General features: G+C 51.2%; 1 protein-coding gene across 1 annotated transcript in view; it reads left to right on the forward strand.

Moving 5' to 3' along the window:
- Window positions 1–13,569, forward strand: part of LOC148408382 (protein furry homolog) — a 30,498-nt gene that overhangs the window by 12,529 nt on the left and 4,400 nt on the right. The window contains 40 exon segments of the mRNA XM_088441501.1: window positions 35–121; window positions 207–466; window positions 1,136–1,325; window positions 1,389–1,513; window positions 2,014–2,071; window positions 2,154–2,245; window positions 2,429–2,601; window positions 2,955–3,115; window positions 3,209–3,319; window positions 3,401–3,555; window positions 3,677–3,776; window positions 3,842–4,013; window positions 4,087–4,349; window positions 4,417–4,563; window positions 4,995–5,163; window positions 5,261–5,351; window positions 5,429–5,502; window positions 5,889–6,039; window positions 6,510–6,613; window positions 6,805–6,896; window positions 6,971–7,064; window positions 7,125–7,344; window positions 7,797–7,948; window positions 8,034–8,221; window positions 8,293–8,387; window positions 8,847–9,045; window positions 9,114–9,338; window positions 9,568–9,766; window positions 9,837–9,934; window positions 10,202–10,372; window positions 10,453–10,593; window positions 10,658–10,843; window positions 10,917–11,081; window positions 11,171–11,245; window positions 11,320–11,493; window positions 11,785–11,862; window positions 11,865–12,083; window positions 12,675–12,815; window positions 12,959–13,167; window positions 13,346–13,550. Of these exon segments, the coding sequence (XP_088297627.1) occupies window positions 35–121; window positions 207–466; window positions 1,136–1,325; window positions 1,389–1,513; window positions 2,014–2,071; window positions 2,154–2,245; window positions 2,429–2,601; window positions 2,955–3,115; window positions 3,209–3,319; window positions 3,401–3,555; window positions 3,677–3,776; window positions 3,842–4,013; window positions 4,087–4,349; window positions 4,417–4,563; window positions 4,995–5,163; window positions 5,261–5,351; window positions 5,429–5,502; window positions 5,889–6,039; window positions 6,510–6,613; window positions 6,805–6,896; window positions 6,971–7,064; window positions 7,125–7,344; window positions 7,797–7,948; window positions 8,034–8,221; window positions 8,293–8,387; window positions 8,847–9,045; window positions 9,114–9,338; window positions 9,568–9,766; window positions 9,837–9,934; window positions 10,202–10,372; window positions 10,453–10,593; window positions 10,658–10,843; window positions 10,917–11,081; window positions 11,171–11,245; window positions 11,320–11,493; window positions 11,785–11,862; window positions 11,865–12,083; window positions 12,675–12,815; window positions 12,959–13,167; window positions 13,346–13,550 (6,009 nt within the window).

Raw genomic sequence — 13,569 nt, forward strand, 5'->3', positions numbered from 1 at the left:
CAAGTGTGAGCAGTTTGTGTTTTTGGTCCGGCAGGATGACGACAGACCCATGATCGAAGTCATGGACCAGCTGAGCCCGGCGGTGATGGACAGCTTCGTCCACGTGGCCATCTCCGACTCGGTACGTGGCGTTTGGAGTACGGCCATTGTCACGGTGCCCCCATCGGCGCGGCCTCTCACCCTTAATGCATTTATCCACCCCGCAGTCCACTTTACCCATGAGCCACCACGTAGATCTGCAGTGGCTGGTGGAGTGGACGGCGCGGCTGGTGAGCAGCTCCTACGACGTGAAGAGCCCGAGCCACGTGTGGATCTTTGCCCAGTGCCTGAAGGACCCCTGGGTGCTTTGCCTACACATCTTCCTGCGCCAGGAGCATCTGCCCAAGCACTGCCCCGTGGCCCTGGGCTACGCCTGGCCCTACGCCTTCACGCGGGTGCAACTGCTGCTCCCGCTCGTCGACCCCAAGTACGTACGCGTGCGCGCGTTACCTTTGCTGTTGCTTGGAATCGAATCCCTTAGTTACAATGCATATTGACTGAAAGTCAAAAGTAAATAAGGATATTTTTGGCCGAATGCGGAATATTCAAAATCCCTACCCGAAAATAGGACAGCTCTAATGTAGATGACATTAGTCAGTATTTGGGGCCAATATTATTTTTTCGTAAAATGTTGGCTTTGAAAAAACAAAGCCGAAAATTTGAGACAACAGACGTTGTTGTTAGAACATTTTATGAAAAAACGTAGGGAGCTTGCAGGTTCGTCATCATGTTTTAAAAAGTTAAGTGAAAACTTTAAAAAGTAATTATCTCCCCATAGTTATCTTAGATTTTTTTTTAATTTGACTGATCTTTGTTTTAAACTCAAACAAAAACAAAAGGTGCATCGCGTTCCCGATGTCAGTAGACTCACTTATGAAGTTCAATGAAATTTTAAGCAAATAGTTCGAATCTAACATTATCCTACACAAAAAAAGAAAAACGCCAATAATGAACAAAATGTAGATAATTGGTCCAGCCCTATTTAATGTCGCCGTCGTCCTTCACTCGCGTTCCTTGAGCCGCCAGGTTAGAATCGCAATCCTTAAGCAGCACAAATGTATGACAACACACTTGGTTTTTTTTTCACTTCAAACAGCAGCCCAGTGAATGCAAAGAAGACCAGCACGGCCAGCTCCAGCGATAACTCGGTATCTCTGTGGCGGAACTACCTCATCTTGTGCTTAGGGGTGGCCAAGCCCAGTATCATGTCGCCGGGACACCTCCGCGCGTCCACCCCCGAGATCACGGCCACCACGCCCGACGGCAGCGTCACCTACGACAACAAGGTGCGGCTTCCCGCTATCAGACGATGGGATGCGGGTTGTATTTTTTGGCCTTTGTGTCAACAGGTGATAGGCACGCCGTCGGTGGCCTGGCTTCTCAAGCAGCTCGTTCCACTGATGAGAGTCGAGAGTCTGGAGATCACGGAATCCCTGGTCTTAGGCTTGGGTTGCACAAACGCGCTTGTCTTCAGGTACGCTATCCACTAATGCTGGGTATTGACGGTTCCATGTTTGCTGTTTGTCAGGAGGCTGTTTTGGTGGCCCACAATGGCTGCAAACATAGACGAGCCGCTTTACCAAAACCGAGTCAGCTCTTGACACCTTTGCCATTTCGGTTGCCGTATTTAGCTCGCGACTTTCCCGGCCCCGCTACCGTGAAAAACATAAGTGGTTCTTCTCAGGACCTGTCCAGAATCATCCACAGCAACAGCTTTATTTGCTCATGGCAACCAAGCTATTCTTCAAGTAGAAGAAGGGAAGAGAAAAGAAGAAGCGGCAGCAAAAAAGGACAAAAATCTGTATGATGGTTTGCAAACGGCTCAAAATAAATCCTAACAGTTAGATTTGGATGGGTTTCCCTCAGAACGTAGTGATGAGGGAAATTGTGGCGATTTTGTCCTCGGCCATCCCGCCACCGTAGAACCGTTCAGCTCTTGAGTCACCAGCCCTCATATGGCGCTATGTTTTTCAGGGAGCTCATGGAAGAACTCCACCCGCTCATGAAGGAGGCTTTGGAACGTCGGCCCGAGGTTTGAGAAAATGAGGGAGCTCAGGCCGCTGCCAAGCCATCTGACCTCATGACGACATTTACAATCTGCGTCCGACTTTCAGAACAAGAAGCGCAGGGAGAGGAGGGATCTTCTCAGGCTGCAGCTGCTGAGAATATTTGAACTCTTGGCCAGCGCAGGAGTTATCAGCGACAGGTGACATTTTATGCGAGCACATTTGTTGTCCGTGTTACCAAAGAGTCACGTGTTGAGAAGAAAGTTGCCCTTCCTTCTTGTTTATCCTTTTCACATTGTCGGGAATCGAATGGCACATTCATTGGCACGCGGTCACACTTTGGCCGTTCGCATGACACTGAAGCCGTAATAACGGGTCCGCAGCACCAACGGAGCACTGGAGCGTGACTCCCAGGCACTGGGGGCCTTGTTCCTGGAGTACGTGGACCTGACGCGAATGCTACTCGAGGCGGAGAACGAGAAGGAGCTGGACGTGCTCAAAGACATCAGAGCTCACTTTAGCGGCATGGTTGCCAACCTCATCCAGTGCGTGCCCGGTGAGTCACACAAGAAGACTGCCTGTGGGATGGCTGTTACAGTTTTATAGCTGTTGATGGCAAGTTCTTGGCATTGATGTCCACGCGCAGTTAATACTCAAGCCGAGTTGGTGTTTTGGGTTGGTTTGGGTCAAATTACCCCAAATATTGGGTCAGTCCTCTTTGCCCCATAGTTGTGTTATTTTCAGTTACTTTTTCACTGCAGTAGAATTAGTGGTAGTAGCAGTTCTCGTGTAGTAGCACTTGGAAGTTGTGTTAGTGTTTTACCAGTAGCAGCACTGCAGTACTAGCGCTACAGGAACAGAAGTTCTAGTAGCGGTTCAAATGCAGTAAATGGCTCTCTGCGTTTGTAGTCCAGCACCGTCGGCTCCTGTTCCCCCAGCAGTCTCTCCGCCATCACCTCTTCATCCTCTTCAGCCAATGGGCCGGGCCCTTCAGCATTATGTTCACTCCTCTGGACCGCTACAGCGACCGCAACCATCAGATTACTCGCTACCAGTACTGCGCTCTCAAGGTAGGCTGACCCGCCGCCGCACAGTCGCCCCACCCTGTCTTTTTCGTCATCCCCGCTTTTGGTGGCGCTGACGTTTGGCTGGCTGCCGCCCAGGCCATGTCCGCCGTCCTGTGCTGCGGCCCCGTATTCGACAACGTGGGTCTGTCCACCGACGGCTACCTCTACAAGTGGCTGGACAACATCTTGGCCTGTCACGATAAGCGGGTACGCCGCGCTACTACAGACGTCGTAATCCCGTGGTACTGATAGCAACAGAAGAAGAATGCGCGTGCGCTCCCGCCGCAGGTTCACCGTTTGGGCTGCGAGGTGGTAATTCTGCTGTTGGAGCTGAACCCTGACCAGAGCAATTTGTTCAACTGGGCCGTGGACCGATGCTTCACCGGATCCTACCAGCTGGCGTCCGGATGCTTCAAGGCCATCGCCGCCGTGTGCGGAAACAGGTAGGACACCCCTTCTACTAAAGGAAATGAGCGACATCATTTTTTTAGAAGCAAATATATACGTATAACTCACATATACTTGTGAGATGAATTATTTCAACGTCGCTAATGCTGTTGGCAGGAACTACCCATGTGACCTGGTGACCCTGCTCAACCTGGTGTTGTTCAAGGCGTCGGACACCAGCCGGGAAATCTATGAGATCTCCATGCAGCTGATGCAGGTGTGTCTTCATTGACTCGCATTGTCAGGAGAGCCATCCCGTATCATGTGACGTCATGCGTTCAGGTGCTGGAATCCAAGCTGTGTGCATACTCCAAGCGCATGGTGGAGCAGAAGCCTGGTAACATCTTGTACGGGACGCACGGGCCTCTGCCGCCACTCTACAGCGTCAACCTGTCGCAGCTGTCCAACCAGCTGGCCAGCATGTACCCGGAACTCACGCTGCCGCTTTTCTCCGGTCGGTAACGCTCACGCCAGCGCGGTCATCCCGTCGCGACGGTCTTCGCCACCTTTGCCTTTTGCGTGCGCAGAGGTGAGCCAGCGCTTCCCAAGCACGCACTCCAACGGGCGTCAGATCATGCTGTCCTACTTGCTGCCCTGGTTGGGCAATGTGGAGCTGGTGGACACGGGCCTCCTTCCGCCCGCCTCCAGCCCCTGCACGCCGGATGAGGAGGTCACCCGCGCGCCGCCCCCAAATCTGGCGGGCGTGTCGCTCTTCCTCCGAGGCAACGGCTGGGGATCACTCCAGGCCACCTCGCTGGTTCTCAACAATCTCATGTTCATGACGGCCAAGGTGGGACACGCTTAACGGAGGGCGACGTTCCCCAAGCTTGTCCGCCGGACCTCTCTTCTTCTTGCAGTACGGGGACGAGGTGCCCGGGCCGGAGATGGAGAGCGCCTGGAACGCCTTGGTGTCCAACGAACGCTGGAGCAACAACCTGAGGATCACCCTGCAGTTCCTCATCAGCTTGTGCGGAGTCAGCAGTGACACCACGCTCTTGCCTTACGTCAGTAAACTCAGTCGTGCTCACGCCGCTCTCTCAAACGCAGTCAAATGTTATTATTAGCGCTCGTAGAAGCAGGGATAGTCATCCTTGTAGGATGGCGAGATAGCATCAGTCGAACAAGTGATTCTGTAAATAAAGATGGAATGAAGGTCGCAGTAAAGGAAGTTGTAGAAATGGTACATTTAGGCATCGTTAAAGTGGTCATTTTATACTATAAATAAAGATAAATGCTTGTGCTTAGAGCACTGCTTGTTTTAGAAAGAGAAGCACAAGCAGGACTAGTAGTGGTGGTCATACAGAGAAGTAGTAGTAGAATACCGATGATTATTTTGATTTGTACCGGTAAAAAAAAAGAAAAGTCGTTTGAATATACTGTATTAGAGAGTAGAATTTGTAGCCAAGCTTGAATATGCGTGGCTTTGCCTCGGCAGATCAAGAAGGTGGTGATCTACTTGTGTCGCAACAACACCATCCAAACCATGGAGGAGCTCCTGTTTGAGCTTCAGCAGACGGACCCCGTCAACCCGGTGGTACTGCACTGCGACAACCCGCCCTTCTACCGATTCGCCGCCAGCAACAAGGCGCCCACCTCGCAGACGGGTGAGACGCCGCCCTGCTCCCGTCCCGCCGGCCGGCAAATGACACACGCGCCGGTTAGGGTTAGGGTGGGTAATGCCAATTTTTGACTTCTGTCTAGGTACCACCTCCAGCAGCAACACGGTGGTGGTCGGACAGGATAACCTGGCGGACGTGGATGAGTCCAAACTGGTCAGGGAGAGTGAAGAGCGGTCGGTACCCATTCCTTTTTTTTTTTTCTTTTTTTTTTCTTTTTTTTTTTCATGATGATGTGCGCGTGTTGTTATAGCCGGGCCAGGGCACACAACAGGCTGGAGTCGCGCTACAGCAACAGCTCGGGAGGTTCCTACGAGGATGAGAGAAGTACGTGCTCTGCTTATGTCATGTCGTATCATTGTCACTTTTTATTTAAAGTAAACCATGGCGCTCAATACAAGGGTTTTGTCAAATCTCAGGCAAAATTGACTTCATCTGCTTTTATTTTTTTCACAAAATACTCCAATAAGTGTTATTCATGAAGCTGTTTGCATTTTAATTCATTATATTTCATTTTTGCTTATTATAAACAGGTTTCATTCAGTGTTTTGTATTATTTGTTTTTGTTTCCTTATTTATCATATTGTATTTTTCTTTGATTGAATATGCCTTTTCTCCAGTTGTTTTTTATCATGGATGTGTGAAAAGTGTTCCAGCGAAGGAACACCGTTTGCATTTTCTTGTTCTCAATTAAATTGAAAGCTTTTCCGCAGCTGACCCTCTCCCGCCATACGCCGCTTGGCTGCTGGGCGTCCTGGAGACCAACCGGCCTCAGCCGCTGCCCATGCCCGTCAACGGAGGCTGCTGGGCGCCGCTGGTGGACTACCTGCCTGAGACCATCACACCCAGGGGACCCCTGCACAGGTGCTCCTCACGTGGCTTTGGAATGAAAACCGCTCGGATGTTTGTTTCCGCTATGCGCCGAAGGAACGTGGGCGGGCCGTGAGCTGTAGACAACTTCAAATGAGGATTTTGAAAATGCCATTCGTGGAAACACCGATTACATATCGCTACGTTGGAAAAAAAATGTAAATGATCATTTAGAATGAGTCAATTATCAGTCAATAAAAAAAAAAAGACAATTTTAGAAATACTCTCCAATTCAGTGTTCCAGAATATCTTGAATTGTGGATAACTCCTGAAGTCATCAACAATTATGAAGAAATATGATGTGGTTGATGCTTTGTAAAGTGGAATGGCTTTCATTTCCCATTAGAAATTAGCCTTTCTTGATGTTTGAGACTATTTGAATTTTATATTATTATTTAACAATGGTCGCATAGACATTTTTACCCCCTTTTACATTTTTTTTGTGCCTATCTTTTTTTTTTTAGGTGTAACGTGGCCGTCATTTTCATGACGGAAATGGTGGTGGACCACAGTGTGCGAGAAGATTGGGCTTTGCACCTTCCCCTGCTGCTGCACGCGCTCTTCTTGGGTACTAACATGCACCTTCACTGATAAGATAAAATGCTTCCAAAACAAGTTGCGTTGGTATTTGACAGTGAGTTCGAAGGGTAGCGTATCAGGGTGCACAAACACACACGGCCACACACACACAATTATTTCAATAAGAGCACAGGAAAACATTTTGTATGAGCTTTTTCCATGTTTCCGTGCGGCCATCAGGCCTGGACCACTACAGGCCGGAGGTCTACCAGCACAGCAAGCGCCTCCTCCTGCACCTCCTCATAGCGCTATCATGTAACAACAACTTCCAGGTGAGGGATGGAGACTTTATCCTTATCCTTCACCTGCTCCTCATCCTCATCCTCCCGTCGCCATCTGACTTCAGGTGATCGCGTCCGTGTTGATGCTGACCAGAGAGAACAGCGACAACAAGACCCTCACCGTCAAGTCCAACTACCACAGCGAGCATCAGCGCTCAAGTACGACTTTCGGCGTCCATCCCTGACCGTTGAGCGTTAACGGCAATTTCCCGCCGACAGACGTGCCCGACTTCCTGCGGGAGTGCCAGGCGTCGCCCGTGGCGGACTCGGGCCTGGGCTCCGCGTCCAACTCGTCCTCGGTCAGCCTGGGCGGCGGCAGCGCGAGCGGCAGCGTGGGCCATCTCCCCCCGGTCGCGCCCGATGACCTGGAGGACCTGGAGGACGCGCCCAACGAGACGGACGAGAAGACGGGCAAACTCATCGAGTTTCTCTCCACCAGGTACGCGCCCGTCCCCGAGTTGCGCTGGGAATTCATCTCAACCCTTGTGTTTTCTTTCTTGATTGTGGATTCAAGAAAGTCAATACGTATTCAAGAGATTAAAAATAAACAAAGTCTAGCATCAGCTGTACAGGTTCCTATTTTTTATTATTACTATTTGTGAGTTGTCTTTTTGAGCCCCACAAGCATTATTACACCCTTCCTAAAACCTTTGTTTTATCTTTATAATAAAGAAAAAGCCAAACATTTTCAAAATCGTCATTGGGCTCGGTCCGACCCAACACTAACTATGCTGGCAGTGAACCAGTTAAGTTGTTAACACGATCAGTAAAAATGTAATCCCTATTTTTGTCAGGGTAATATTTGGGGGTGCCTGTTTGATTTTTCATACAAGCGCATGAAGTGTCTCTGATGTAACGTGGCGCGTGGTGCTATCGGTGGCGGGTGCGCAGTGCCTGGAGTACTGTGTTGTTGTTGCTCAGAGCGGCCGGGCCGCTGTGGGTACATGAGGACATCACCCCCAAGAACCCCAACTCCAAGAGCACCGAGCAACTCTCCAACTTCTTGCGCCACGTCATCTCCGTCTTCAAGGAGTCCAAGTCAGGTGCGGATGCACCTACGTCCTTTGGCTCCACCGGCGCTCGAAGCCAGAGGAGAAACGAGTAAGGCGGCGGGCTCGTTGTTTTCAGATTTCCACCTGGAGCAGCAGTTGAGCGACGTGGCACTGCAGACGGCGTTGTGCAGCTCGTCCCGTCATTACGCCGGACGCTCCTTTCAAATGTTCCGGGCGCTCAAGCAGCCTATCAACAACCACGCCGTGTCCGACCTGGTGTCTCGCCTCGTCGAGGTGGTGGGTGAGCACGGGGACGAGGTGCAGGTGAGTCCGCCCCCGCACCCCAAAAAAGAAACAGACTCGGACTGATTTTTTCTTGTCTTTTTTTGCATCAGGGCTACGTAATGGAAGTGCTGCTCACCCTGGAGTCGGTGGTGGTTAACTTGGCAGAGTGTCTAAAGAATAGCGACCTCATGGCTGCGCTAACCAGGTTAGCATCCTCTCTTTATAAATGTCATATTGCAGTGTTTATTTTATGATACCTTTATTTTTTTTTTTGCTCCTGTGGATAGTAACGCCATCCAGGCGGGTTTGATCCACAGCTTCCTTGGCTAGCTCACCTAAAGAAATGATTTGCTTTGTTTTGCATGACAGGCCCACAGAATGAGCTCACAAACAAATTTCATGATCTAGATTTAAGGATACAAGGTTATGGCATAGATTTATTTCATATGTAATGGCACGAGTGTTACCGTTACATACATACAACTGCTGTAAATGGTTAGTGTACATACAAGTGCAAAGTTCAACTAATTCAACAAACAACAGCCAATCATTTTGAAGGGCCAAAATGGTTCGTTTGAATCTCGACTACCGGCAAGGTAGCGAGCTGGGTCCCAAATTTAATCTTGATTAAATGCTAAGGAGCCGTCATGCCTGATCCTTCCAGGACGTCGTCCCCGGACTTTGTTCTGAGCGACAAGCTGATGAACCGGAAGAGCACGGGCCAGCTTAACTTCCCCGGCCCCGGGTTGGCGGGCCTGTCGTCCCAGCGCCACCAGCGCTCCTACTCGGTACCCAAGAAATTTGGCGAGTGCGGCTACCAGTCCAGCGACCCGCCCCGCAGCGCCACCCTGGATCGTATTCAGGCAAGGATATGTTCCTGGTTTTGAAACTTAAACGCCGGATCGCATAACATCCGGGTGTGTTCCGACAGGCCTGTCACAGTCACGGCCTGGCGCGGCTCGGGGGGAGAAGCAGCGGGTCCTGCGCGTCGTCCACCAATCGCATCGATCCCAGCGTCCTGTCGGACCCCGCCCACGTGTCGCACCCGTCCTCCATACTGGCCACTGTCTTTTGGGTGGCCGTCTCGCTCATGGAGTCGGACTTTGAATTTGAATACCAGATGTCGCTCAGACTCGTGCACAAGCTCCTGTCCAAGGTAGGAAGCTGTTTTCCATGTTTCCCCTCAACCATCACACCGCATTTCTGCAAAACTTGCTGATGACGTGTTCATTTGAATAAGGTGTGCTGCTTGAATGGAAAAATGCAAAAGAGAGACTGGATTGTGGCTTTCAAGGACCGGACATGGCCAACCCTCTTCTATTTGATGCGCAGCATCACTGAGGGTGTATCCAAAAATAAAAACCCTTAAAGCAACTCTTCGCTAGGTGCCTTTGGACCGGGCGGAGAACCGCGAACGTCTGGAGAAGCTCCAAGCTCAGCTAAGGTGGAGCGGCTTCTCGGGGATCCAGCAACTCCTGCTCAAGGGCTTCACGTCCCAGGCTACGTCCGACCTTACTCTGCAGCTCTTCTGCCAGCTCACACCTGTGTCCCGCGTGCCCGTGGTGGACAGCTCGCAGTCTCTGGGTACCGCCGCGTCTCGCGGCCTCGCGTTGCGCCCTCGCCGCCGTGACGCTAACCCGGGCTTGCTCCGCAGGCTTCCCTCTCAACGTGCTGTGCCTGCTGCCGCACCTTGTGCAGCATTTTGGTCACCCCACGCAGTTCTGTAAGGAGAGTGCGGAGAGGATTGCGCAGGTGATTGTTTAGTCCTGGATTATATTCATATATATGTTGACATATACAGTATTTTTATTCGGGTCTTCAAAATAGAAAAAGACCGTTTTTGCCTGTTTGGACTTAAAGTGGCCGCCGTGCCCGGTAAAGGGTTAAAGATTTGTGTTTTCCAAGAATAAAAGCTTTTTTTTTAAAAGAAAAAAAAACAATTGTGTTCTTCAAGGGCAAAGTTGTTTGTTTTTGGAAAGTCCCACCGTCATGGACTGAAAATTGCGTCCGTCTGACCAGGTGTGTTTGGTGGAGAAGAACACCAAGCTATCCCACCTGGCTCACGTGATGACCCTGTATAAGACGCGCTCGTACACGCGGGACCCTTTCTCCTGGGTCAGCGTGGTGTGCCGCTACCTCCACGAAGCCTTCGCCGACATCACGCTCAACATGGTCACTTATATGGCGGAGGTGTGGCCACTTTTCTATTTTCCCCATGCGTGATGCCCGCCAACAACGGAGCTCCCATCTAACCCTGTCGTGTGGTGCAGCTGCTGGATAAAGGCCTTCCCAGCATGCAGCAGTCCCTCCTGCAGATCATCTACTGCCTCCTCAGCCACATGGACCTGAGCGCCGTGCACGTCAAGCAGTTCAACGCCGACGTCACCAAGACCATTGAGAAGTTTGTACAAGTGAGTTTCTGCGCCTTCGTCCCCCTTTGACGCCGATGACAAATGTCCTCTCCAAATGGTCCAGACGGTGCACTGGAAGGACGCCCTGAACATCCTGAAGCTGGTGGTGTCTCGCTCGGCCAGCCTGGCGCACCCAACCCACGGCCAGGCCCGCGGCGACGTCTCCAACCTGGAGGTGAGCCGGGTGTGGGACGGCTCGGCCAAGGCATTGCCCGGGAAAACTCTGGACTTCACCTTCGACATCTTGGAGGTAAGGCGGGACCCCCCCCCGAAGCCGCGGAACCCCCCGAAGCCGCGTCTCCACCCTCGTCTTCTCCCGGCAGACGCCGGTGATCGGGCGGCGCTTCGATGCGCTCCAGGGATCGGGAGTGCGGGAGGGCAAGGGAAGGGCCGCGGCCGTCGCCCGCAGCGCATCCTCAACCTCCTCTGGGTCCAACTCCAACACCATCCTGGTTCCTGTCAGCTGGAGGCAACCGCAGTCTTCTCAGGTATGGCTAGGTGCTTACGCAAAACCCTAGGGAGCTATTGTGCAATTCTAGATTTTTTTTTTTAAAATAAATACATTTTGTTTTTTCAGAAGCGGACCAGAGAGAAGCTGGTAAATGTTCTTTCTCTGTGCGGACAAGAAGTCGGTCTGACAAAGAACCCATCGGTAAAATGCCGCACTTTTTTTTTTAGCTGGGGCAAGCTGGCTTATTACTTATTTATGTATTTATTTGCCACCAGGTGATCTTCTCATCTTGCGGAGACCTGGACATGATGACGGAGCTTCGCGAGAGCGGCGTGTCGTCGGAGGAGGGCGGCACCAGAGAGGACACGCTGGACGACACGGCCAGCGAGCAGCAGTTCAGGGTTTTCCGAGACTTTGACTTCCTGGATGTGGAGCTGGAGGACGGAGAGGTGACCCCCCCTCTTCTTTTCTCTTTCTTTTTTTAATGAAATGTACAGGAATATAATTTTATTTGTTCACTTTGGTCATTTTTTTTAGTAGAAATAGACAATCAAAAATATGTAAATTAGTCTTTTTGTTCAATTCAATTGTTTAAAATCTGTGCACCCCTTCATGTGAGGTTTCCCTGCGACGTATATAGTTTTTTTTTTGTTTTTTTTAGTGTACTTATTACAGATGTTTGTGTGTGTGTGTGTCTCTGTCTAATCTCTTTGTCTCTCTTTCTTCCACGTGCCGTTCAGGAGCTCCAGGTAAGTTTTCCCAGCATTCTGTATGTAGGTGCAGCCACGGTGCGGTTTTTGTTCCCTCTGCCCGCCGACGGCTTTTTTGCGCACCTTGGCTTCAGGGCGAGACGGTGGACAACTTCAACTGGGGCGTGCGGCGCCGATCCCTGGACAGCACAGAACTGGGCGACCTGCTGGAGGAGAGCCAGCATTCGGGCAGCACGCCCAGCCTGGGGCACGAAGACCCCCACGACTCCGAGGAGTCCTCTGAGGAAGAGGAGTCCTCCACCAGCCGCAGCCTGTCGCACTCGCAGCTGGTGGGTTCAAGCCCTCGCGCATCACTTTCTCACTCAAGATGCCTTCGGGAACTCGACGGAAATCTCAATGGAGACCAAACCCTGCCTCCGATAATGCGAATGAATTCAAATACTGTATTTTATAATTGCTCCGGATGCCAGAGATGACTTTTTGTCTAAATATAGCGCCTCAACTCACTCACCGATATACGTAGTTCCTATCAAGATGGCAATGAAACTCCTCAACCGACTTTATCATAGTTCTTTGCTGCCAAAATGACAAATCTTAACTCGGCAGTACGTGTGATAGGTTCTTGGCACAAGATGGCAGCATTACCTTACATTTGTCTAAATGAAGCTCCTCCACTCACCGGAACATAGTGCACCAAGATGTCAGCAAAGTGCTATTTTTGTCTCTTGAGGCTCTTGAGTAACCGGCGTTCACTACCCCTGCCCTTCAGCGTATTTTATTCCGATAGATAAATATTGTAACGCCATCTTTTTTTTTTTATTAATGTCTTGTCTGCAGAGAAACTATGTCACTAATGATATTGTCCGAAGAAGCCACGATAACACCATTGAACGTCTGAGATTTGCGGTTTTCTCTTCCAGACAAATCCCTCCCCGTCGGACGAGACCAACCACACGGACTCTCTGTCCACATCTTACGACACGTCGGCCGATCCGCAGTCTTTTGGCGCCGCCGCGCCGGGACAAGGGGCGCTGCTGCACGACCACCTCAGCGGTCTCCATGTAAGAATGGGACTTCTCCCAACTTTTTGACCGCACAGTCTAATAGCTTTTGCTGCTGAACCTGACCCTGAGCCGGCCCGCCTCCAATCGGACGACCTCTGACGAGCAGTTTCCAAACATTGTTTTACGCATTGACCACGCAGGCGAGGGCGTGCGGCGACGACGAGGACACCCAGGCTCAGGACGACGAGCTGTCGCTGAGCACCAACGAGCTTCCCGCCGGCTCCGACTGCGGCGAGAGTTTTACCTTGGATTTACCGGGCCAAGCCCAGGCGCAGACGCCTCGTCTGGACCGCCGCCTCGACTACTGCCAACCGCCGCTGGACTTTCTAGACCCAAACGGCCTACCCAGGTGAACGGGAAATAATATTGTGGGTGCGATCTGAATTTATTTATTTATTTATTGCTGTGGTGCCGTGTGGTTTTTTTTTTCGGTTGATTTTATGGACAGATCGTATTTCAAAATATTCGATGATGATGGTGATATTCGATTGAACTTTGGCAAATGTTTTTGATGACGGCGGCGACAGGTTACGTGAGGAGGTGGACGACCTGGAGGACCTGGGCTTCCCTCCTCCGCCGTCGCCGTTTTTTTCCGCCATCTTGGCCGCCTTCCAGCCGGCCGTGTGCGAGGACGCCGAGGAGGCGTGGCGCTGCCACGTCAACCAGCTGGTGACCGACTCGGACGGCTCGTGCGCCGTCTACACCTTCCAGGTCTTCTCGTCGCTCTTCAGGGTGAGGCCTCCGCGAAACC

The sequence above is a fragment of the Hippichthys cyanospilos genome, chromosome 18 (genome assembly GCF_059441005.1).
Source record: "Hippichthys cyanospilos isolate Australia breed blue-spotted pipefish chromosome 18, RoL_Hcya_1.0, whole genome shotgun sequence".
NCBI classification, from domain to species: Eukaryota; Metazoa; Chordata; class Actinopteri; order Syngnathiformes; family Syngnathidae; genus Hippichthys; species Hippichthys cyanospilos.